Below are 25,911 nucleotides of genomic sequence, written 5' to 3'. Positions count from 1 at the left end.
TTTTTCAGAAACCAATTTGCATATATGACTTAGGACCCCATTTCATTATAACATTATAATGTTTAAGGCAAAATTATTATGAAAGCAACATTGTGACCTTTGATGCAATAGTGAAGACCTGTTTTTACCAATTGCTGCATTTATTTTGCAACCCATCAGGAAAGTTTACATGTATAGAAGTGCGATTCCATCTTGAACGACAAATGGGCTACTATCTGATCCAGATGTACATTCCAAGCCTCCTGATTGTCATTCTCTCCTGGGTTTCCTTCTGGATCAACATGGATGCTGCCCCGGCCCGGGTAGCCTTGGGAATAACCACTGTGCTGACCATGACCACACAGAGTTCAGGATCACGGGCTTCCTTACCAAAGGTGAGTGCCCTGAAAGGGCAGACACTCATGCGTGCACTCATTTGTATATGTGGCATTATTTTTGCCAGATCTTTTTCAGTGTATTTACAGTTGGTCTCTGATTTATGACAGTTCGACTTAAATTTTTTGGACTTTTGTATGGTGTGACAGTGACAAGCATTCAGCAGGAACCACACCTCCAGCCTTGAATTTTGATCTTTTCCTGGCCCAGTGTTGCATGGTATCTGCTCTCAGGATGCTGGGTTATGGCATCTACAGCACCCATCAGCCATGTGACCAGGGGAGTAAACAGTGGATACACTCACAACCCTTCTGTACCCAGACAGCCATTCTGTTTTTTACTGACAGTACAGTATTCAATAAGTTACATGAAATAGTCAATACTTTATTATAAAATGTTGGGAAGATCCCATGTAGGAGGAAATGGCAAGTCATTCCAGTATTCTTGCCTGGAGGATCCCAAGGACAGAGGAGCCTGGTGGGTTACAGTCCATGGCATCGCAAAGAGTCAGACACGACTGAGCATCTGAGCACACAGGCTTTGGGTTCGATGATTTTGCCCACTAAGTGTTCTGATCATGTTTCAGGTAGGCTGGCATAAGCTATGACATTCATAGGTTAGGTGTATTAAATGCTTTTTCAACTTAAGGCTATTTTCAACCTACAGTGGGGTTATCTGGATGTAACCCAATCATAAACTGAGGAAGATCTGTATTCATCACCAGTTTTTAAAGTAATATATAATCGAGGCAGAAAAAAAATTATAAAACAGAGACGTAGGTGAAGGAAAATATTCTACCAAACAATGACATCTCTTATCCATAGTTTGTGTTATGACCCCCAATTATTTAAACATCAATAATACTCTTATGCTCGACAGAATTTATTATTTATAGATTTTTAAATATTTAGAAGTATATCAAACTTGCATGTAAGTTAAATCTATAGATTAAACGGCAGTATATGACTCCACTGTATAGATGTGTCATAACAATCTATGCACTCTCTATTAGGACTAATACAATAATGAACATGTATATAATGATTGTTATATACATGAATGTATATGTGCAAATGTGTACACACACATATACATACATGAATATATAACTCTACATGCATTTTGTATTATTTTCTTAGTTTTAATTCTTAGAACTGGAATTGTTGCACTGATAGCTGTATGCATTGATCTGTATTGCCAAATTTCCCTTGAGAAAAATTTATAGCAATTATACTCTCACAAGTATTATATGAAAATGCCCGTAGTCTTACACCCTGGGCCAAATACAGTGTTTACTTTTTTGTACGTGTGTTTGCTTTGGCTTTTGAGCAGCCATAGGTCAATAAAAAGAAAAACTTATCTAATACATAATATTTCAGTCTGTGCTGAGCTGCCAGAATTAAAATAAAACTATTCCTGTATGAGGTTTGTAAAAGACCCAGTACTGTTTTTTTTAAAGATGTGGTGAAATAAAACATAGAAGTCCTTTTTATCCATTTAGTAGCACAGCAACAGAAAATTATTTTCTTCGCCTAAATGGTTCCTAAGAAAGAAATTTCTACTGTCTAAATAAAGTAATCCTGTCTGGCCTCCAATAAGCTCCACTATTCTTTTCATTACAATGATGTACATTAATGTAAAAAAATCGTATTAACTTTTCTTGTATGTTTGATGCTATTTTCCCACCATGCCAAGTAAATTATAAATCTGCTGTCATGGCTTCCTTTACGCCTTACTATGAATTGCATCTCTGACTAATTTATTCAGTTAAATATCTAAATAAGTAAAAGTTGATGGCAAAATATTTTATCATTAAAAATGTTACTTACTATTGAAAGAATTAATATTTAGCAATGCTCACTCTGCCTTGCTAAGATTGAATGGTTGTCTTTCAAAATAAGGTTCACTTTTATTAACATATAATTGTATTTTCAAAATAATCCATATCAACTAGTGTTTTATAAAATATCGTCCAAGTGAAAACTGTAAATCTGCTTATAATATTAGGCGCTTATTTATATACATATAAATGTCTCAAGGGCTCTGAGTAATAGTTGAAGTTCCATAGTCGATTTGTAAATGAAATTACCAGTTTATTCATTGATTTTCCTCACTGAGCTAAACAGAAATGAAAGCTCATTCATTCTATAAGTTGTTATCCAGAAAGTGGGGGTACTTAATGATCTGTTTAAGGAAACTACAAATTCTATGAGGCACAGCATAAACACATCTGGATAAAGAGATTAAGGCAGAATTAGGAGAGCATGAAGGGGTGGGTGGATGAAACAGAAATAAAGAAAGAAAGAAATTAAAAAGAAACAGAATGAAGACATGAGGGTTTTTTTTTTTTTTTTAAAGGAAGAGAGGTCTGAGATGACTTCATTCTTTTTCTCAAGAAATTTTGTTAAAGGCATTAATTTCATCATGATCTCAGGGAAGGAGTAAATTTTCAAGTATGAAGTCAGTTACATTACATACATAGATGTATACAAAGTCTATCTCTCAGATCATAGAGACACTGGAAGTATGATAGCAGATTTATTTTTGAGCCATAAAAAAGAATTGATTAGCAAACAGATATCTTAAGAGTTAGTAATTATCTTAGCCTTTGTGATATTTAAGGCACTGCTTATGTGCAGCAGTTTGTACATTGGAATTCAGTATGGCATACACTGAAGTCTGAGAGTAAACAAAAATTTTCCTATTGAATGAGATCATTCAAAAGGGTAGAATGTCTCTTAAAAAAATGCACTCCTGATATTGTGATTTGGAAAGGCAAAGGGCAAGGGCTCACACTGGATTTAGGAATAGAAGTGTGAAACCATGCCCCTTAAGATCTGCTATTCTCACCCTCACAAAAGAACCCTCAGATGCCTGAAAATCTTGCCATGGAAACATCCACCATTCTCCTACTGACGAAATCTAGGAAGGAGGAAAGCAAAATTAAATTCAGGAAAACAATAGGGGATTATCAGATGTGGGAGGAAGAAATGATAAATCACTAATTTATGATCATCGCCGAGTGTTTTGTCAGGCTCTGTGCCAGTACATGTCCTGTAGATAAGAAGGAGCTTGGAAATATGTCAAGTAAAAGTCAAAGTAGAAAATCTCTGAGAATGCTGACTTGAGTCAGCACCTCGTGAACTATAGACCTGAGATTCCTCTCTGAAATTTCCTGTTGCACTGGCCTCAACAGTCTCATAAATTAGGAGTATGATAGCCCAAAGCAAGAAAACTCCTGTGATTCATTTCTTGGAGCTTGGAGCAATCTGGCATTTCCGCAGTGCCGGCAGTAGGTGGCCAGAAGAGGGTGACAACGCATCCTACTGCCAGCAATTTTTCAAAGTTAGAAAACTTTAGGAATGCTTCCTAACATGATTTATTTGGAGTAGAATGAGTGAGGAAAAATGGTGGTGATCACAGAGCCAGGTCATGGAGGGTTTTATAAAACTTGGTAAATATAAAGCTTATTGTGGATGGATTTTGGAAGGATTTTATTGAGAGGAGTGATCACTCTCATTTCTATGTGAAGATCAGATAGAAGAGGTAAAAATGGAAGCAGAGGTGCTACCATGAAAACGATAGTTCAGAGCCGAGGATGATCTGGCTAGGTTGCTAGCTGCAGAGATGAAGCATCGCAGGCGGAGTTAGAAAGATGTAGGTTTTTTTTTTTTTTTTTTTTTAGAGAAAATGTATTTGCAGGTGAAAGAGACAGGATTTGCTTCTGAACTGAATTTTGAGGATTAAGGGAGAATCAGGAGTCAAAAGTGGCTTTCCGCTGGGTAATGGCATGCAGTGGTAATATTTACTCATGAGGAAGGTCAAAGAGGTATTAGTTCTATGGTTAAGCATGTTAACTTTGAGATGTATATGATAGCCACATTGAATTGTCAAAAAGTCAGAACTCCCAAAGTTCTGACCAGGGACATCCAGGCCTAAGACTTCAAGGAGTGAACTACAGATTGATAGGGAAGCAGACCAGAGATGATTCTTGTAAGAGCAAATGAAAGTCCAGAAAGAGGAGGAAGTATATTCAAAGTATATTTTAGTATATATACTGTATATTCAAAGTATCTTCCCTCCTTTCTTCCTCTAGGACTCTGTCTCCCTCATGCACAAGGAAAGGTTATACAGCTTAGTCACAGCCTAGACCCGCTTACCTCAAAACCCTTCTCACAAACTCTTTGAGATTACCAACATTTTGTGAATTTTTTTTTAGATGTGGAAAAGCAATACTCCTTGGGAGAATTAGATTTTAACCCAGGTGAAAGAGAGAGTAGTAATAGTTATTAAACTATTTTGAGTATATATTTGATTTATACTAATATGTTGTTAAGATCTTGACACAGGGAATTATTCAATATATTTTTTATTCAGTATTGAGATGGGTAGGAATAGAGGAAATAATAAGAGGGACAAAATATAATTTTAATTTATAAACTATGATTCTAGAAAGAACTGCTTTAGGAAACTCCAGGAAAGTCTAGGTATACAGTGGTGTCTTCCCTTATTCAGTCTGTCTGTGAAACCCACCAGGAGTAGCTTTTTGAGAGGATAGTCTATCTTTTACATATTTTTATCCTCAGAATGTGATACAGGTCTATAGAGTAAATGTCATGCGGAATGTGATACACCTCTATAGAGTAAATGTGAGTTTTTAAACTTTGCTTAGTAGTTAACTTAAAAAGCAAGAATATGCCATTTTTTGTCCCTCTAAAAAGAATGTAAAAACTCAGTTGAATTACTTTTTATTTATGAAGAATCATATGTACCCCTGAGAATCACCAAATTAATGAAAAAGGTATTAAATATTGCATGTATCTACCTTGCAGTATAATAAAAACAATGGTTCTAGAAAACATCACAATAGCTTTCATATTAACTTTTATTCTTCTTGAAATCATCAACTATAAAAGTGATTACGATGATTAGATAATATAAATCTAACAGATATCTGAGCACCGAAGATACTTTTGAATTGTGGTGTTGGAGAAGACTCTTGAGAGTCCCTTGGACTTCAAGGAGATCCAACCAGTCCATTCTAAAGGAGATCAGCCCTGGGTGTTCTTTGGAAAGAATGATGCTAAAGCTGAAACTCCAGTACTTTGGCCACCTCATGTGAAGAGTTGACTCATTGGAAAAGACTCTGATGCTGGGAGGGATTGGGGGCAGGAGGGAAAGGGGATGACAGAGGATGAGATGGCTGGATGGCATTACCGACTCGATGGACGTGAGTTTAAGTGAACTCCGGGAGTTGGTGATGGACAGGGAGGCCTGGCATGCTGTGATTCATGAGGACGCAAATAGTTGGACATGACTGAGCAACTGAACTGAAATGAACTGGAGTTATTTATAATTGGATACCATGATTATGTGGACACATGGAGGTCTATTGGCATTACACTGAAAAGGCAGGGGATGGGAAGGAAAATAAAGTATTCGTATTCACTATTGCCATTTCTAACTGGTTCTCATTCTCCTAAAAAAAAAAAAAAAAAAAAAAAACTACCCTGCAGTTATAAAGGAGAGTACATTGTAAATATCAGCAGTAATTAAATGGGGAGAGGGGTTGTATAGTAATCAGGTTTTCCTATTGATAACTATTACTGTTGATAATGTTTTGATTCTCACTATTTGAATATAAGATTCTAATATTGGGTCTTCCCTGGAGGTCCAGTGGTTAAGATGTTACCTTCCAATGAAGGGGGTGCGAACTCTGTCCATGGTGGGAGAGCTAAGATCCCACATGCTTTGGGGCCAAAAAACCAAAACATAAAATAGAAGCAGTATTGTGACACATTCAATAAAAACTTTAAAAATGGTCCACATTAAAGAAAAAAAAATCTTTTGAAAAAAGATTCTAGTATCTATTCAAAGTATAGTTAACAAAAATTACTTCAATCAAGTTCAATATAAATATGATACAAGTGGGCTCATTTTTAATTCATTAACATCACACAATAGTTATTAAGTATATTTAATGTTATAATACAGTATTTGATGTGAGTAATATATTTAATTTAAAAGTATTTTCATTGAATATGTTAATAGTTTTTTTTCCCTGCCTTATTCCTGTAGGAAAAAGAGAAACAAAAAAGGTGCAAAAATTAAAAAAATTATTTACTCCTGCCCTTTCTTTTAAAAGCAAAAGATATACTACATACAAATAGTATACAATTTTATTACTGTATTTTCTGTCTTCAGTAAATAAGTAATTCCTAAACATAGGTAGATCCCATAGTAAGAATCAGTTCAGTTCAGTTCAGTTGCTCAGTCATGTCTGACTCTTTGAGACCCCCATGAATCGCAGCACGCCAGGCCTCCCTGTCCATCACCAACTCCCAGAGTTCACCCAGACTCACGTCCATTGAGTCAGCGATGCCAACCAGCCATCTCATCCTCTGTCGTCCCCTTCTCCTCCTGCCCCCAATCCCTCCCAGCATCAGAGTCTTTTCCAATGAGTCAACTCTTCGCATGAGGTGGCCAAAGTACTGGAGTTTCAGCTTTAGCATCATTCCTTCCAAAGAAATCCCAGGGCTGATCTCCTTCAGAATGGACCGGTTGGATCTCCTTGCAGTCCAAGGGACTCTCAAGAGTCTTTTCCAACACCACAGTTCAAAAGCATCAATTCTTCGGCGCTTAGCCTTCTTCACAGTCCAATTCTCACATCCATACATGACCACTGGAAAAACCATAGCCTTGACTAGACGGACCTTTGTTGGCAAAGTAATGTCTTTGCTTTTGAATATGCTATCTAGGTTGGTCATAACTTTCCTTCCAAGGAGTATAGTAAGAATAGAAATTGAAAATTGTCTCTGGTTCTATATTTGATCTTAGTGCTTACAATTTAGGCTTACTAGGTCTCATTAAGTTGAATTTAACAATCATCAAGCAGATCCTCTGTGGATGACATAGAGACAGAGCCATGACATAAGTTCTTAAATCTGATGGCACAATTTGGAGAAAATATATGATCAAATCACAAAGTTAAAAAATTTTTGAAATGACATAATGCAGGGGCTTTAACATCAAGCTAAGTTTACAAACAAAAGGTGTTTATGCAACTTGGAGCCAATTTTACCCTATTTAATGTCTTAAACTCCCTTTTCTGTATTCACATAAATCCTACAGTCCATACCATGACCCACCCTCCCCGCCGACAGATAAATCTGATGTAAAACTGCCCCTTTGCCAAAGGAATAAAGAATTTGGTCCCCAAATCAGTGTTAGACATAGCTTACAAGTTTTATCTGTCTTCCTGATTTCTGATTGAAGTTAAATATGAAAATGTCAGATCTTGAGGTGTTGGGAAAAGGTATTAGAAAGGTATATAGGTATAATAAAGATGATGTTCTAGAAATACAAAACTTCCAGGGCAAGAATGCACAGGGAAGAGAAGTCACAAATATAATTCAAGTTTCCTTAAGCAGGTCACACACAAAAAATATAAACAAATGTTAGTAACAATGTGCACTTAAGTAGCATTTCTAGCAACATCTAGATTTTTTTGCTAGTCTTGAGAATCATGTCCTATAGAAAAGATGGAAGTAAAGCTCCCATAATTGAAGCCTAAGTCAGGGACGATGGAATGACCTTTCAAAATACCTTACCCTTTTTAATTGTGTTTTTCTCATCTGGTGATTGGAAAGATTTGTCAAGTTCATGACTTAGGATATAATGCAGTTCTGCCATTTCATTTCTTAAAGTAAAAGCCTTTACATGGCAAATAAAGACTCTATGCAGCATCATTCACTTACTAAGTTTATGAGGATTGTAATTAGTATGAATGTAACATGTAGGATTCTGCGGTTGTGAATTGCCCTCCAGGATGATAAACATCAGAGTTCACAAAATCTGTGTGATTCACCACCTAGAATTCCAAGAATACAGTCCTGCAGACAGTTCATTTTCTTTTTCAGTTTGCTTCATTTTACTTTAACACTTATAAAAAAAAAGCTTTTTTTTTCTTCATCTCTCTGGCTTTTAGTCTTAAATGAAACTCAAAATAATTTTGAAACTAATATAATACTTTTTCTATAAGCATTACTATATTCAAAATTCTTATACAGCTTTTACACTGGAAGAAATGAGGGATTAAGTGTAATACAATTTGGGTTTTACAGATCGAAAGATAAATACCAATGTGATCGAAACAAACCCCCTAGGAAAAAAGCCATGACACAAGCAGGAAATTTTTCAGCATAACTCAGAAAAATACCTTTGAGCCGCTTGCCCATTTCACAGCCAGAATTACTCATCGGTTTGACAATTCAGAGGAACTGGGAGAATTTACCAGGATTGATCATCATCCAACGGATAATGAATCACCCTACTGAAAGGACTGTTTTAACTAATCAAAAGCAATATACTGTGATGTTTGTTATACCTCTTTCTCAAATTAAAAGCAAATTTGGACTGAGAGAAGAATTGAGAAAATGTTCACTGTCCTGGGATATTAACCGTGTAGAGTGCCTGCATGTTGGTTTGCATTAGATTTGGAGATTCACACCACTTTCTGGTTTAATCAATTTCTTATCCTTCAAAGCTGTGCTTCTTATAAGTGCACTATATATTTCTATTTCAAGAAATTCTTGATTAATAGTAGTCTGGGTTATAACATAAATTAGTGAGTATAATTTGCTATAATTTAGTAGTCTGGCTTATAGTCTAATCAATCTAATCTATTTACCCATTCATGCCTTATCATCTACCAGCAGGACAGTATTTGTCCTAAGGCGATCCATTTGATCATTTCTATGCATGGTAAGATAAAGTTATGCATCTGGACAAGAAGCTTCTCAACTATAGCAGATGGTGCCATTCGTATGGTTTAGCTCAGTCAATGATCTTGTAAAGGAATGTAATCTAAAATTGTCGCTACTTAATTATCTCACCAAAAATTTGCCTTACATTAAATTGATTTATAAAGAATTGCCTGAGATACGTGCAAGCCATCTCTTGCCCTGAATCAAAGTGGAACACAACCAGTTGACTTTGGAGGGTGTATGCACACATAAGTGAACAGTTGGGTCTGGTGGAACTAGTAAGGGACAAGGATGAGTATTAACTGGTGAAGCGTGGTCCGTACTTGGAGGCACAGTCTTTTTCTTTTTTTTGAGACCCTGTGTAGTACAAGCACACCATTCCCATGCTTGAATTTGCCTGGCAGCCTGCCTGTCTTTATAATCTGAAAAATCTATTACCTCTGCTAGATTAAATCAACACTTTAGAGCACTATCTGGACTCTTCTGTAACCTGCTTGTGACTAATTTTACTGAACTCTGACCTGACATGGTTTGAACAAATGTGGAGTTAAAGATCAGTACTGTTTTGTTTTGTTTTGTTTTGTTTTCCTCTGTCATCCTCTCATTACTTAACAGCTGCTCTCTCTAAAGCAGTGAGTTTTGCCCTCTAAAGCTGCTCTGTGAGTTGACTGTGGCTCAGATCATGAACTCCTTATTGCCAAATTCAGACTTAAACTGAAGAAAGTAGGGAAAACCACTAGACCATTCATGTATGACCTAAATCAAATCCCTAACAACTATACAATGAAAGTGTGATATAGATTTAAGGGACTAGATCTGATAGAGTGCTTGATGAACTGTGGATGGAGCTTTGTGACATTGTACAGGAGACAAGGATCAAGACCATCCCCAAGAAAAAGAAATGCAAAAAAGCAAAATGGCTGTCTGAGGAGGCCTTACAAATAGCTGTGAAAATAAGAGAAGCAAAAAGCAAAGGAAAAAAGGAAAGATATACCCATTTTAATGCAGAGTTCCAAAGAATAGCAAGGAGAGATAAGAAAGCCTTCCTCAGTGATCAGTGCAAAGAAATAGAGGAAAAAAACAGAATGGGAAAGACTAGAGATCTCTTCAAGAAAATTAGAGATACCAAGGGAACATGTCATGCAAAGATGGGCTTGATAAAGGACAGAAATGGTATGGACCTAACATAAGCAGAAGATATTAAGAAGAGGTGGCAAGAACACACAGAAGAACTGTACAAGAAAGATCTTAAGGACCCAGATAATCATGATAGTGTGATCACTCACTTAGAGCCAGTCATCCTAGATTGTGAAGTCAAATGGGCTTTAGGAAGCCTCACTACAAAGAAAGCTAGTGGAGGTGATGGAATTCCAGTTGAGCTATTTCAAATCCTATAAGATGATGCTGTGAAAGTGCTGCACTCAATATGCCAGCATATCAGGAAAACTCAGCAGTGGTCACATGACTGAAACAGGTCAGTTTTCAGTCCAATCCAAAAGAAAGGCAATGCCAAAGAAAGCTCAAACTACTGCAAAACTGCACTCATCTCACACGCTAGTAAAGTAATGCTCAAAATTATCCAAGCCAGGCTTCAACAATATGTGAACTGTGAACTTCCAGATGTTCAAGCTGGATTTAGAAAAGGGAGAGGAACCAGAAATCAAATTGCCAACATCTGCTGGATCATTGAAAAAGCAAGAAAGTTCCAGAAAAACGTCTATTTCTGCTTTCTTGACTATGCCAAAGCCTTTGACTGGGTGGATCACAATAAACTGTGGAAAATTCTGAAAGTGATGGGAATATCAGACCACCTGACCTCTTCTTGAGAAATCTGTATGCAGGTCAGGAAGCAACAATTAGAACTGGACATGGAACAACAGACCGGTTCTGAGTAGCAAAAGGAGTATGTCAAGGCTGTATATTGTCACCCTGCTTATTTAACTTATATGTAGAGTACATCATGAGAAACGCTGGGCTGGCAGAAGCACAAGCTGGAATCAAGATTGCTGGGAGAAATATCAATAACCTCAGATATGCAGATGACACCACCCTTATGGCAGAAAGTGAAGAAGAACTAAAGAGCCTCTTGATGAAAGTGAAAGAAGAGAGTGAAAAAGTTGGCTTAAAGCTCAACATTCAGAAAACGAAGATCATGGCATCTGGTCCCATCACTTCATGGCAAATAGGTGGGGAAACAGTGGAAACAGTGTCAGACTCTATTTTCTGGGTCTCCAAAATCACTGCTGACAGTGACCAGCCTAGACAGCATATTAAAAAGCAGAGACATTACTTTGCCAACAAGGTCTGTCTAGTCAAGATTATGGTTTTTCCAGTAGTTATGTATGGGTGTGAGAGTTGGACTATAAAGAAAGCTGAGCACCAAAGGATTGATGCTCTTGAACTGTGGTGTTGTGAAGACTCTTGAGAGTCCCTGGGACTGCAAGGAGATCCAAGCAGTCCATACTAAAGGAAATCAGTCCTGAATATTCATTGGAAGAACTGATGTTGAAGCTGAAACTCCAATACTTTGGCCATCTGATGTGAAGAGCTGACTCATTTGAAAAGACCCTGATGCTGGGAAAGACTGAAGGTGGGAGGAGAAGGGGATGACAGAGGATGCGATAGTTGGATGGCATCTCCGACTCAATGGACATGAGTTTGGGTGAACTCCAGCAGTTGGTGATGGAGAGGGAGTCCTGGCGTGCTGCAGTCCATGAGGTTACAAAGAGTTGGACGTGATTGAGAGACTGAACAGAACTGAAAGCTGCTCTAGTTCTCCCCTCAAGATATCACAGTGATCAGATCACAGTCCACACTTGTCTTCAATCCTGGACTTGTCAGAATCCTTGTTTAGTTTTCAGAAGCACAAAGTAGACCCTTCCCCGCCTCCACTTCCTTTGCCACCTGTGGGCTTTGTCTCCCTTCCAGACACACGATGAGGTTGCACCTCCCAGGTCCGTTTTTCTCGTGTTCACGGTAAATAGTTCTGGCTAATGCTAAGGCAGGAGACTCAGTTCCATATCTGGGTCTGGAAGATCCCCTGGAGGAGGAGATGGTAACGCACCCCAGTGTTCTTGCCTTGAGAATCCCATAGACAGAGGAGCTTGGCAGCCTGCGGCCGATAGGGTCACAAAGAACCTGACGTGACTGAGCATGCGGGCACAAACACATAAACAGTGAGTTTTGAGCCTGGTGATCTGTGCCTCTTCTGGCCTGGATTATTTATTACCAAATGTGAGATGACCCGTGCTCTGGTTTTCCTCTGCTGTGGTCACCACCAGTGTTCCAGAGAGGGACCACACTAGGAGCTGAGGTCACAGTGCGACGACACTTGTCCAGGGTTACCATCAGCTCTGAGTGGACATGGATTGACCTTCGCTGTTTCAAGCCAGTGAGATTTGGGATTGTTGGTTATTCTTATCAAATCATAGCTTGAATCCTCCTATGCCCACTTCCTTGTATCATTGGAAGTAGATATAAAGAAAATCATGCTTAGACAAGTTTCCTGAACACAAATGCTTCCCAGGGTCAAGGGGACTGGATTCCAATCTTTATAACCAGGATAAGTACTAATGATAAAATCCAATATGCATCTTTTCAGGACTCCAGAAGCAGATTTTCTCTGTTTTCTAATGATAATATTGCAAAATATTGGGTTGTCTAAAAAGTTCATTCAGGTTAAAATAAATAGAGAATTTTTCTGGAAAAAAAAAATCACATGATCTAAGAAGTCTGTAGAATCAATGATGCTTATATTCCTTCCTCACATTATAAAACTTATTTTTTAAAATGAAAAAGATAAGGCTTTGCAGTAACCCAGCTCTCTGCACATTCAAATGATAATTTATCAAGTTGATCTCTTCCTGGATTATCACGTGGCAAGTAGGCAACTGTCTCATAAAAACACTTCATCCTAACTAATGTAAGAATATTGTTGAGGGGACTCTCATTGTATTTCAAAGGGTAAAATGTTTGCCTGATAGAGTTTCGCTTCTGCAGAGCAAACACTTGGTTTTTGATGTGGTAATTACATTCTCACAACTCCTTTTCTACATTGTCTACTAGGAAGTTTATTGTCGGATTTTAGGATCAACAAACATACAGAACCCTCCAATGTGTATACTATGTAATGATTTCACCCTTAACTATCATGTAAAATTTGAAGAGCCTGGAATATTAAGATACAGATACTTATTTCTACTTAGTGTGCTCACAGTTGTTAACTTATGGTGGTAGCTTAAATAGAAGGAGCCTAATAACCAGGTGATGTATAATAGTAGTTGAGTTACAGATTTTTTTAGCCAGATGACCTATTCAAATCCTAGCTTTGCAACTTGGTAGCATCCAGTTTGTCCAGGTTTCTATGATAGAGTATCATAGATGAGGTGGTTTATAGACAATAGAAACTAGAGCCCGGGAAGTTCAAGATCAAGGTGCTGGCAGATTCAGTGTCTGGTGAGAGCCCACTTTTTAGTTTATATATGGCAATCTACAGGCTGCGTTCTTTCATAATAGAAAAGGCAACACACTCTCTGGGGTCCTTTTAATGAGAGCACCAATCCCATTCACGAGGGCTCTACCCTCATGACCTAACCACTCCCCAAAGATCCCACATCCTATTACCATCACCTTAGAGGTATATTTCAACATCAGGATTTTTGAAGGACCATATTCAGTGTATAGCGGTTGCTATCTGATGTTATTTTTTTTATTGGACTGTAATTGCTTTATAATATTTGTTAATTTCTGCTGTACAACAGCGTGAATCAGCTATACTTACATTCCCTCCCTCTTGAACCTCCCTCCCCCTTCACCCCTCCAGGTCATCATAGGACATTGAGTGAGCTTGTGTTATACTGCAGCTTCTCACTAGCTATCTATTTTACACAGGGTAGTGTAAAGGAGACGACAGAGAATGAGATGGTTGGATGGCATCACTGACTGGATGGACATGTTTGAGCAAGCCCTGGGAGTTGGTGATGGACAGGGAAGCCTGTCATGCTGCAGTCCATGGGGTCACAAAGAGTCGGACATGACTGAGCTACTGAAATGAATTGAACTGAGTGTATAAAATGACAAGTTATTTCACGTGTCTCAGTCTCCTCACCTTTATAAGAGGAATAGTTGTGCGGATTAAAAGTGCTACTTTTGGACAATTACTAAGAACACTCAGTAGTTCTACAGACACTCCTAAGAACATTCCTGGCATGCTAGTTATTATAATTATTTCTCTAATAATAAATGGCCAGTGATTGCAAGTCACTCCACATGGTTCAATCAATTCAATATTATGAGAGCCCATCATATAACTGGCACTGTGTTAGGTCCTTGAAACACAAAGCTGAATAAGACCTGGCCCTTGCCTTGACTCACAGGATACATTAGTCTAAAAGGAGAAAGATATGTAAATGGATAATGATGATACAGTGGGGCAAGGTCAATAATAAGATTCATTATTTGGTGTTTGCTGTCAACACATAGTTTGCTAAAATATCAGTATAGATATTTCACCTTGAAATCCTCAGGGACATGCTCATTTTTGCATTCCTCCACCCAGAGTTTTAGGAAAATGGCCCTTAGGGGCTGTGGAACAGAGTAATTAGCTGAAGGGGGGGCATTTAAATGATGTTCTCTGGTCTATGGGGTCGCACAGAGTCAGACACGACTGAAGCGACTTAGCAGCAGCAGCAGTAGCAGCAGTGGTCACCTTGTGAGAACTACCCACAGATAAATATCATTGCAACTGCAATGAGTCATTTGAGAGATGGGTTCTAGGAGGAAAGTGGAGGTAAGAAGGTGAGAAGGGCTGTACTGATCTGAGCATTTGGAGAAGGTTTCCCTGAAATCATGGCTTTTAAGCTAAAGTCTGAAGGATTTAGCAAGGGTTCCATAAAGGAAGGAGTGTTTCAGACAGAAGTAACAGGGAGTTCAAAGCTGCTGAGGCAGGATGGAGCTTGTCCATTGGTCTCTGCCAAGAACTAGAGGAAGAAATGTGAAGAATGACGGGCAAGCAAGAAAGTGGCCTGAGATGGTCGTTGTATCACACCCTCGGAGAGGCCTTTAGGAACTGTGCCACCTAACAGCCCCCTTCACACTGTCCCTTTCCCATGACCCTACAGGGGTTTCATTATTGCAGTTCTCTTAAATTATCTTCATTTGTGTGCTTACTTTTGCTGTCTATTTCCCCCCTCTTGAATGTTGGTTCCAATAGCACAGGGAACTCAGTTCAGTGCTCTGTGATGACTTAGAGGGGGATGAGGGGTAAGAGGGAGGTCCCAGATGGAGAGAACACATGTATGTATACATATAGCTGATTCACTTTGTTGTATACAGCAGAAACTAACAAAACATGGTAAAGCAATTATACCCCAATTTTAACAAAGATATACCTTGTTTGTCTTACTATCTTTGTAACTTCAGCCCTAAGAGAAACTGAGAAACAGATTATGGTGGTTGAGATCAATACACAATACGATGTCAGTAAGAAAGGACAGAAAACGATAAATTTCAGAAATAGCCAAAAGGTAGGATTCCCGGACTTGGTTTTTTGCTGTGAGATTTGGAGATGAATAGAGCCTAGCCTTTAATGAGGAGGAAAAGGCAGTTGTGTGTGTTTGCTGGTTGAGTCCAGTAGAGATTCCTAGCTTTTCTTTTCAGTCAAATGAAGTCTGAGGAGCCTGAGACATCCAAAAGCTAGTCGTGTAAGAAACTGGCTAGCGGGAGGTTTAGTCAGGAAACGGAGGCGGGGGACCCTGAGTGCAAAGGAGGAATTGGATCTAAAGTAATAGTTAAGGGCTGAAAGTGAGAAGTTTCAGTGTGAGAACAGACGGGGCCCAGGCCCTGTCTCTGAGGATCTCAGGAAGAAGAGGAAAGGCCTAGAGAGCCGAGTCGGGTGGGGTGGAGGGAGGAAACCCAAAGAATGCAGATCAAGGAGCCAGGGGAAGAACGAGCTTCAGGAAGGAAGCAGTCTTCCACATGTGGCTTTGGTTTGGTTTCCAAGACAACGGTTCTCCTGCCTAGAGTGTCTAGTCAGCAAACATTTAGGCTTCATTTTCTCATACTCCTGTACCCAAGGAATAATACCAAGGAGAGATTGTTACTTAAGATCAAGTTTCCAATAGCACAGTGAACAATGGGGCCATGGCATGGTGGTCCAGGGGGATGGGCTGGATTAGAATGAGGCTGCCACAAAGGACAGGGGCAGGAGTGGGTGGAAACAAGGCGGTACCAGAATCACAGGCGATGAGTGTCATATGTCATGAATATGTTGTCCATGTGTTGGTGAGGAAACTGCTGTTTTATTTTATTTATTTTTTAAACAGGTAGAATTATTAAAACTATTTATTTATGTATTTTTATTTCTTGGCCACACTTTATGGCATATAGGATCTTACTTCCCTGACCAAGGATCAAACCCATGCCCCCTGCATTGAAAATACAGGATCTTAACCACTTAACCACCAGTGAAGTCCCACTGCTGTGTTGTTTTAAAGTTATTAGTGCTAGAGTCCCAAACCTTCCAGGGCCTGTGGTTGCTGTCCTTGGAGGGTCAGTGAGGATGGAGGAGAGAGAGAATTGAAGTTGGTGGGAGTCAGAGGAGAGGATGAGGAGAGTTGACTTTTCAGTCTCGACAATCAAGTATTGATCACAAGAAGCAGAATGTGGGCTGCATAGATGATGTTTGCATAGTTCTGTTGTCATAGGAAAACAGTTGTCAGGTTCATTTGAAAACCAAATTTCTTATTTGATCTCTTGGTTCATGTCATTATAGATCCTGGTTGTTGAAAAAAAATGCACACACACTTTATGAGTCCTATTTTCCCAAGGAACGGTGTAGCCTGAGATGGTGCCTGTGAAAACTGTATTACATCTTCTGGGACCATATGCATTTGAGGGCAGCCAGAAATTTCTGACACAATTGCAGAACTCATGAGATTTAAATCTATGCTTTACAAACATACGGACACTTAGCACAACCATGGAATAAATTGAGGGCATACATCTCTCTGCTCGGTAGAGTTCTTTCTGTCTCTGCTCGGTAGAGTTCTTTCTGATCAGCAGAAATCACACTTAAGATACAGGAGGAGATGCAGAGGGCCCCCATGTTGGCACATCTCACATGTAAGTTGACACCATTGGAAGTGGTGTAAGTTGACAGTTCTTTTTAAAAGAAAATCAATTCAGTTCCAGGTATTAACAGAGCATCACTCGAGATAGTGAATTTCCACAGGAATCATTATCTATGGCTCCCTCCTCCCTGGTGTTTTAACATTTTGCACCTTCATTTATCTGCTCATTCAGTCAGCAAATATGCACACATCGGTCAGACACTACTGTGGTGGTGAACAAAACAAATGCCATCTGTCCTCAAAGAGTTCACACTCTAACCAAAAAGAAAACAAGCAATAAGCAATTACAGCACAGTGTGTTCAGGTAAACACAGATGTCATAGGATTCTGAATCAGATTTTAGCAAAATTTATCCTGAGCCCTGAAAGGTCAACTGAGTGTGTGTAGGAGAGTGTCCTTTTAGAAAAACACATAAGTATCAGGGCATCATGTCTGCATATTATAGTCAAATAATTCAGGGAGAAAAACATAAGAGATCGAGATTAAGGGAAGGGAGAGAAATGTAAGTAAACATTAACAACTGTTGAACTTGGGAGTTCTTTTTACTGTTCCACCAACATGTCTGTAAGGTTAAAATTATTTCAAAGTAAAAAATAAATTTTAATTAAGAAAATACGGAGCTACAAGTTCAATAGTATTTTCTATATCTCAATATTGCTTCAGACTTTCTCAAGCATTCTGCTACTCTGCAGGTATCTTTCAATGTTACTGCACACTTTTCAAGTATGATACTATCTTACCCTGATGATAAAATTACCTTTCATCTTATTTTCTTTCATCATACATTTGGTCTAGTGCTTCATTTGAAAAAAAAAATTGCTAGCAAGAAATATATATTTTAATGTATGACTAATACATAAAACTTACAAAAATTTTAAGTAAAAAATTACTAGTATATAAATGGTATAATTTAGAACAGATGTCCATTTTTGTTCTCCATGGAAGTAACAAGTCACTTTTCTCACTCTCTCTTTCCTGGTTAGGTCTCATATGTCAAAGCTATTGATATTTGGATGGCAGTGTGCCTCCTTTTTGTGTTTTCAGCACTTCTGGAATATGCAGCGGTAAATTTTGTATCAAGACAACACAAAGAACTTCTGAGATTTCGACGAAAGAGAAGGAGTAAGGTAAGTGATTAAATGCATGAAGTTCCTTAGGATACAATTCTCCCTGGAAAGTGAATTTGTTATGTTTAATAGGGATGTACAGAAAGAAAATGGAGATAGAAACTCAAAGAGATGACTGTCCTTTGATTTTGTCCAACTGAAACTTACATTGTCAAAAATTGCTTCCGGGAGAAAATAGTAACATCTAGTTGCTTTCCAATACTTTACACAGCAGATCTGGTGACATGAGAGCTTTATCGACTTCTTTCTAATATCTGTCCTGGAAAAACATCATTTTTTGCTTCAACTAATAAAATCTATCATTTCTTATTTGCAATGCTGTAATGTTTCTGATGGCTTTACTTGACACAAGTCATCAACTATTGCTATTAATTTTTTCTTTTTTTGAACTAATTCCTTGAATTTTTTTAATCAAATGTTATCTATTTATTTTATAATACTCTGATGTTCACATAAAGCTATGTGGTCTCTTTCTTATATGTATCTTTGTGTTTTTGAGACATTTCTTCTGGATCCCCATTGGAAACACAGTAAACGTGTATTTTTGCCTTGCTATCACCTGATAAATCAGGGACATCCCTGGGAGACCACAGGAAACTGTAGAAGTAATCTTCTAATTGGATTTGGATGTACAGGATGAGGTAGTTCCCCTCTAATAAGACTTATAATGTCATCTCTCTTTATATGCACATAATTTCAATCAACCTTTTCTGAAAGAGTTTCTGTGAGCCAACCTATCTTTGAGTTTACATTTAATGTGAATGTGCCAGCTGACATTTTAAAAAAGCAAATGGTCTCAAGCTATAGAGAAATGTCACAGTCATATATTACAAGGAAAACTGTGACCAGAATCCAATATACTGAGATACTTAAGTCAAAACATTCTCAAATCTTAAAATGAATAGTCTGGTTTATATATAGCATACATTTTTAAGAATTTAATTTCTAAGGAATTTCTTATGGTTTCTGAAGGACTGACTGTAATTTATATATTTATAAAATGTTAAAAAAAAACCCTAAGCCATGATCTCTCAGGGCTGAGTCTACTCAATTTGAACATCTGAAGCAGTAATTTATTCAGTAGTGTCTAATTGACTCCTCAGAATCATCACCTGCTCCAGTAAACATCCTGATTCACTGTAGCATGGGAGAAATTTCAGCATTGCAATACTCTGGGTAAGACGGCTGACAGAAAAACAATGCCAGAGCTTGTATCTGACCAATTTTTTATAAGCATTAAAGCACATCATTTATATATTAACATATATTTTCGTGGAGAGATGAACTTTATCTCCTGCCCCCAGCCTCTCCTAGTCTGCTGGTGTCCTTACACTTTTCTCACTCTGCCTCCCCGTCTCCCCCTCCACTTCTTTCTAACCTCCCTTACTTCTCATTTTGTCCTTTTTCTCATGATACCTGGCACAGGCTGAAACATTGTGATAAGACAGAGCATTCTGTATCCCAGGAGTGAAGGTGTGGTCATTTTTTCCCCGCTGAATGACTGATCAAGACAATTTTTCCTTCCAACATCATGAATCAAAAGTAAAGCAATACTTATATCCCCCTCTCATTTTGATTCACTTTTTCACATTTATTTTACATTTTTCTGCCTTTCTTCTCCTTCCTTCAGTGTAGGATGTATCAGCCACGTGCTGCCAACACCAGAAATGAGGAGTCGTACACAGGTGATGTTCCAAGGGGAGATGAGAGCTCAGACCTTTTCTGCACCCACCACATATCTGGCAGTCAGAGCAGCCAATGGATAAGATAATGCTCTACAAACTTAGACACTCATTTCTGGTTCCTCCTTAAAAAAATCCATGCCACAGCAACTCTTTATTCAGTTTTACCACCTGTAAGTGTATTGGGATAAAAATATTTGACACCCTTTATTATTTAGCTCACAGAAAGACAGCAAGATTAATTTTTCTAGTGATTGGCACTCTAGAAAAGTGTCGAAGTGCAAAAATAGTAACATCTGATTGTATTTCTAATCACCATTTGAAATACTCAGTGAACATATATTGTAATTAAGATATAGTACAGTAAAGAAATTCATTTATTTTTTTAGTTCATACTCTGGGGCTGGATAGCTTATGTATGTGAGAAACTATTAATTGATACCTACATTTGTTAAGATGATGTGTGCAATGAATGCCAATTGTGCAATTATATTTTAACCATCTATGACTTGATTCTCTGGTTTCTCAATCCCTGTTGGTCCATTACCTTCCCACAGACAGAAGCTTTTGCATTGGAGAAGTTTTACCGTTTCTCAGACACGGTAAATTCATTTTCTTAACTTTAAGTAGAAGAATGTGGTCATCAGTTAAAAAAAAAAAGCAGACAGCATCCTCTGCACTCAGGCAGTGTTGGGTGGGGAAACACAGACCCCTGCACACTTGAAGCTGAACAACCACCAATCCCCTTCAGCTAAGAATATTCTCTTTTTCTAACAATTCCCGTTGTCTCTCTTCACTCAGTAAAAAAATTTTGAAATGTTATTTTTCATTCTATGAACTGAGTTATTTGTTTGGTCAAAATAATTTAAAAATATATATTACACAGAAATATCACATGCATCTTATAATAGTCTCTGTAGAGAAAATAATCATACACTTTGACAAAAGTAGTTGCAAAATAGATGGGACATTTATTTGTACAAATAAGTTCTAAAAACAGCTCCTCTTGCCAGAAAATAGAGACCTAAAAATAAGGCAAAAATAAAATGCTTTATCTAACTTATGTATCTTTACAAACTATTTTTAATGTTAATATATGTTGAGATTCTTTAGAGTAAATGAATGATTTTGTTTTTTTTTTTAATTTTATTTTGATTTCAGCATCCTTGGAAATGTTTGATTAAAAATAGATAACAAGGACACACCTCTAATTAGAATGGCTAAGTGTTTAGAAATGTAATCTACAGTACAGCATATTAGTAATTTGACTTGGAGATCCATAATATATCACTCTAATTAAATTTTAAATATACCCAAACCCAAGAATTTAGCTTGGGAAATCATATCCAAACAGTCCAGTCTACTAAATTAAAATTTCTGGAATAAAGTGTATTTAAAAATACCTCTCCAGATAATTTTTACGACAAATCTCACTTAAGAATAGATACAATTGTGTGAATACACAACAGACATACTGTTAGATGAATAGTGATCTTAATTTCATAACAAGTATCTAGACCAAAGATTATTTTAAAGCAGTTATTAATTATATTCCTATATTATATATTCCTATATTATAATACTTCCTCAACTATTTTTCTTTTCTACTAAAATTTCATAGTTGTTCCCACTGTAGCTACCTATGTCTTCAATTTTCATCCCTGGGGGGAAAATTCACATGATCCAATTAGTTTTATGTAATTATCCTAACTAATTTTCTTTAAAAATTCATTGCCTTGAATTTTCATAACACATAGTTGCGTCTTTGGGAGAGGTATATATTTAAATTTTCAGTAACTAAACAGTATATAAGGAATGTTAGTATGAAATATATATTCAATTAGATATTGCCTGACAAAACAGTACAAAAATAACTCTGATGAAAATACAGATTTCCTTTGCTAACAGTCAATAAATACTTATTTTTTAAAAAGGAAACAATATGGTTTACTAGCTATATTATTTAAGAAAATACAAATACATTTTAAAAATACAATAAATGCAAATACATTTGATTAGAAATATATGCATCACATTTATTTTTATAACATTCTAATTATCATTCAGGTTGATGATAATTAAGGTTGATCATTTTCACTTTTTGAAAACAATTTTTCTCAACCTAATAGTCCTCTGGGCCAAATGAATTCATCATTAAAAAAAAAAAAACCAAAGTATACACTTTGCTTAGTGACAGTCTAAGCAATCTAAATCATTAAATTAACATAATCAAGATAAGTCTAAAAATTAACTGAATATCCTTTCTTTTCATCAGTACTGATTTGCATGTTTTTCATAGTATTTTAATTCGGCAGACGAGGCAGTAAATAAAATTGCCCCATTATAGAAAGCTTCACATAACAAAGGGCTTTACACTGATAAACATATTATTCCCGGGAAAGTTTTACCTTGGTTTAGCATTTGGCCTAGGCACTGCATATGATCTTTTACGCCTTACCTTTTCCCCTGTAAACGTACAATGGATCCTTTTTGTATACTGTGAAAGAATACACGTTCGCGCTTGTATCCAAATTTCCCCACCCCACACTGTTCTAGCCTGCTGTGTGCCAATCACACACCACCGCACCTTGCCATAAATGCTTATCCTTAGTGCTGTGTGTGTGTGGGTGTATGCATGATACAAAAGTATTTTGGTTAGAAGTTGCTCTTCCCATGTATGATATCATTACTTTAGTCCTGGAGGGTTTAAACACATGCCGAAATATTTCTGAACATATGTAACTTGTTGAGAAATATGGATGATATGGGATTGCTTTAATGCATTTCATGCAGCTTTTGCTTTGCAATGTGATAATGAAAGTTTGCTGAGCAAAAATACATATACATGGTGTTCGGGTGTATCTTCCTGCTTATTCTTGTATATTAATTGCTACTTGTGTATGCAAATGAAATAAGAATGGACCACAAATTCTAGATTCAAAAACTAATTGCCAAGTGTATATTTTTGCTTGTTTTCTTTTTAAAATAATTGACTGTATTTTGATTATTTGTACAAAAACTTATTTACATATGTATTTATGTCCTGTATTACTTTAAAAAATAACTCAAGGTAACTATTAAGAATAACAAATAATTGATTTTTCTGCCTTGTATTAATACCCTTTGTGAGGTCTAGAATATAATTATGAAAACAAATAAAATTTAGAACAGATATAAATATGAAAAACGTGCAAAAAGTGTTAGTTGCTCAGTTGTGTCCGATTCCTTGTGACCCCATGGACTGTAGCCCACCAAGTTCCTCTGTCCATGGAATTTTCCAGGCAAGCATATCGGACTGGATTGCCATTCCCTTCTTTAGGGAATCTTCCTGTCTCAGGGATTGAACCTGGGTCTCTTGCATTGCAGGCAGATTCTTAACCACTGAGCCACCAGAGAAGCCCAATTATAAATATATATGCATACTATTTTGGTTGAAGGAATGAGGCTTCATGGTTGGAAGCAATGTAGTACCTGTATACATGGAATTATTTTCTAAAGTTTCCATTGGAGGTCAGTTTATGCTATATTCTAAAATAGAAGATATTCTTTCCATAGGTAAGTATTTGATATATACTTGAAAAAAAGTAGTTTCTCAACAATTTCAAACTAATTCTACTTGAATGACTGATGCACAGGGATTAGAAATTTCTTCTTACGTAAAAGAAAAATTATAAAAATTTGATTATTTCCTACAACAAGTATTCCAAGTGTATGTTAAATACAACTATTTTTTAGAGCTCTATCCCCTCTGAAATATCTGTTTAGGAAAATAATATTCAATAAATAAAATAGTCTCTACTTAAGTTCACACGCTGTATAATGACTTCCATCACACAGTTAAATAAAACAGGCACAGTGCTCTTTATGTGCTATCTACTGTAAAATATTATCTTATGTCACCCTATGATGATAAGTTGGCACTGAAAGAATCTAGAACATTAAGTTAGAAATAGATATGCAGATTTAAAAAAAAATTATTTCATTGACTTTTCAATTCCCCTATGTATGTACACATATCATGTTTTCACAAAGTTTCACCTAAAATATTCATCCTTTTAAGCTTACATTTTACCATTCAATAATCTCCAAACCATTTCTGAATCTAAATTCAATACACCGAGCATAAATTTGGCTAGTTTATAACTACTTCATGAAAGAGGAAGTAGTATCAGTAGTAGCAGTATCGCTCAGTTGTATCTGACTCTTTGTGATCCCATGGGCTGCAGCCCGACAGGTTCCTCTATCCATGGGATTCTCCGTGCAGGAATACTGGAGTGGGTAGCCATCCCCTTCTCCAGCGTATCTTCCCGACCCAGGGACTGAACCTGGGTCTCCTGCATTGCAGGCTAATTCTTTACTGTTTGAGCCACCTGGGAAGCCCAGCTAATTCATATGTCATCTATAATAAATGCAAGGTTCTCCTGGACGCTAAATTTCAAGGAATTTTATATTGACAATTGACTTGTAAGTCTAAAGTATTTTTAACATCATACATAGTTGTACTCTTTTAAGCCTTCCATGTTTGGGTGGGTGATACAGAAATGTACTCAGATGTATTAAACAGGATTTTTGTTTTAGGCTGATACTTATCCTAGAGAACAACTTTTAATTCATTCACATACTTCACCTTGCCTTAAAATTTTCTAAATGATGCTTATTTCTCTCAACAAAAACAATCCATTGTTTTGTTAATTAGCAATTTTCAAAAAATTTAAAAAACATTTTTTTAAAAATCTACATACTTTGAAATCATATAAATGTGAATTAATATCAATTTACTTTTCCTTCTTCTGTCATTTTCCTACTTGACAATTAAAAGTTACAGAAAATTATTTAAATAAAACAACCTTTAGAATAATTTACTTAGCATCTTCATTGTATAAAGAAATCTCAAAGGTATCCACTAGGGGGAAAACACGAAGAAGGCAATGGCACCCCACTCCAGTACTCTTGCCTGGAAAATCCCATGGACGGAGGAGCCTAGTGGGCTGCTGTCTATGGGGCCGTACAGAGTTGGACACGACTGAGTGACTTCATTTACACTTTTCACTTTCATGCATTGGAGAAGGAAATGGCAACCCACTCCAGTGTTCTTGCCTGGAGAATCCCAGGGATGGGGGAGCCTGGTGGGCTGCCATCTATGGGGTCGCACAGAGTCAGACACGACTGAAGCGACTTAGCAGCAGCAGCAGCCCAGGAAAACATCAGGATGAAAGTAACATACTTAATGCTGTTGTATCTCACAGCAATTGTCATAATTAATCATCATTCAGGCTGTCTTATATGATTAATGATTTGTAACTACTCACTAGCAATCTTCATGCTTTCACCATGTCAGCAAACAAATAAGGTTTTTTTTGTTGCTATTTTAAAACTAAGAAGAGGATAGGAAATTAATTCTTTTCTCATATATATGATAATATATCATGTTTGATGATAAAGATGAAGAAATTAAATTGAATTACTATATCTGCCCATGAATTGTCTTTTTGTAATAATTCTAGTTATAATATGCATGTTACATGAGTCAATCTTTGGCATAATTCTCTAAATAAGGCAGAAAAGCACTGAGAATGTTTCACAGTATGGTATTGTTGCTTAATTACTGAAACGTTTTTCTCATTTCCATATTTAGTGAAAACAGGTCCTCCTGTAGAAAGAATTATACACCAACAAAATGACTTTTTATATTTTTTATTGCCTATCCTTCTAACTTGCTTGAAGCATATTGAGACGATTGACTTGTGGGTAAACTAAGCTGTTTCTTCAATTTTACTTTTTGAATCAGCCATGTTCTTTAGTTCATTTTTAATTCATTCTATTTAATCTTTCT

General features: G+C 37.0%; 1 protein-coding gene across 1 annotated transcript in view; it reads left to right on the top strand.

The window, feature by feature from the left end:
• GLRA3 (glycine receptor alpha 3) overlaps positions 1-25,911 on the top strand; it is a 142,189-nt gene that overhangs the window by 102,593 nt on the left and 13,685 nt on the right. The window contains exons 5-6 of the mRNA XM_070794385.1: positions 160-374; positions 18,253-18,396. Coding sequence (XP_070650486.1) covers positions 160-374; positions 18,253-18,396 — 359 coding nt within the window. The remainder of the gene's footprint in view (positions 1-159; positions 375-18,252; positions 18,397-25,911) is intronic.

This window comes from Bos indicus, chromosome 8 (genome assembly GCF_029378745.1).
Source record: "Bos indicus isolate NIAB-ARS_2022 breed Sahiwal x Tharparkar chromosome 8, NIAB-ARS_B.indTharparkar_mat_pri_1.0, whole genome shotgun sequence".
NCBI classification, from domain to species: Eukaryota; Metazoa; Chordata; class Mammalia; order Artiodactyla; family Bovidae; genus Bos; species Bos indicus.
Note: the sequence above shows the minus strand (reverse complement) of the source record. Positions and strands in the feature narration are given on the sequence as shown.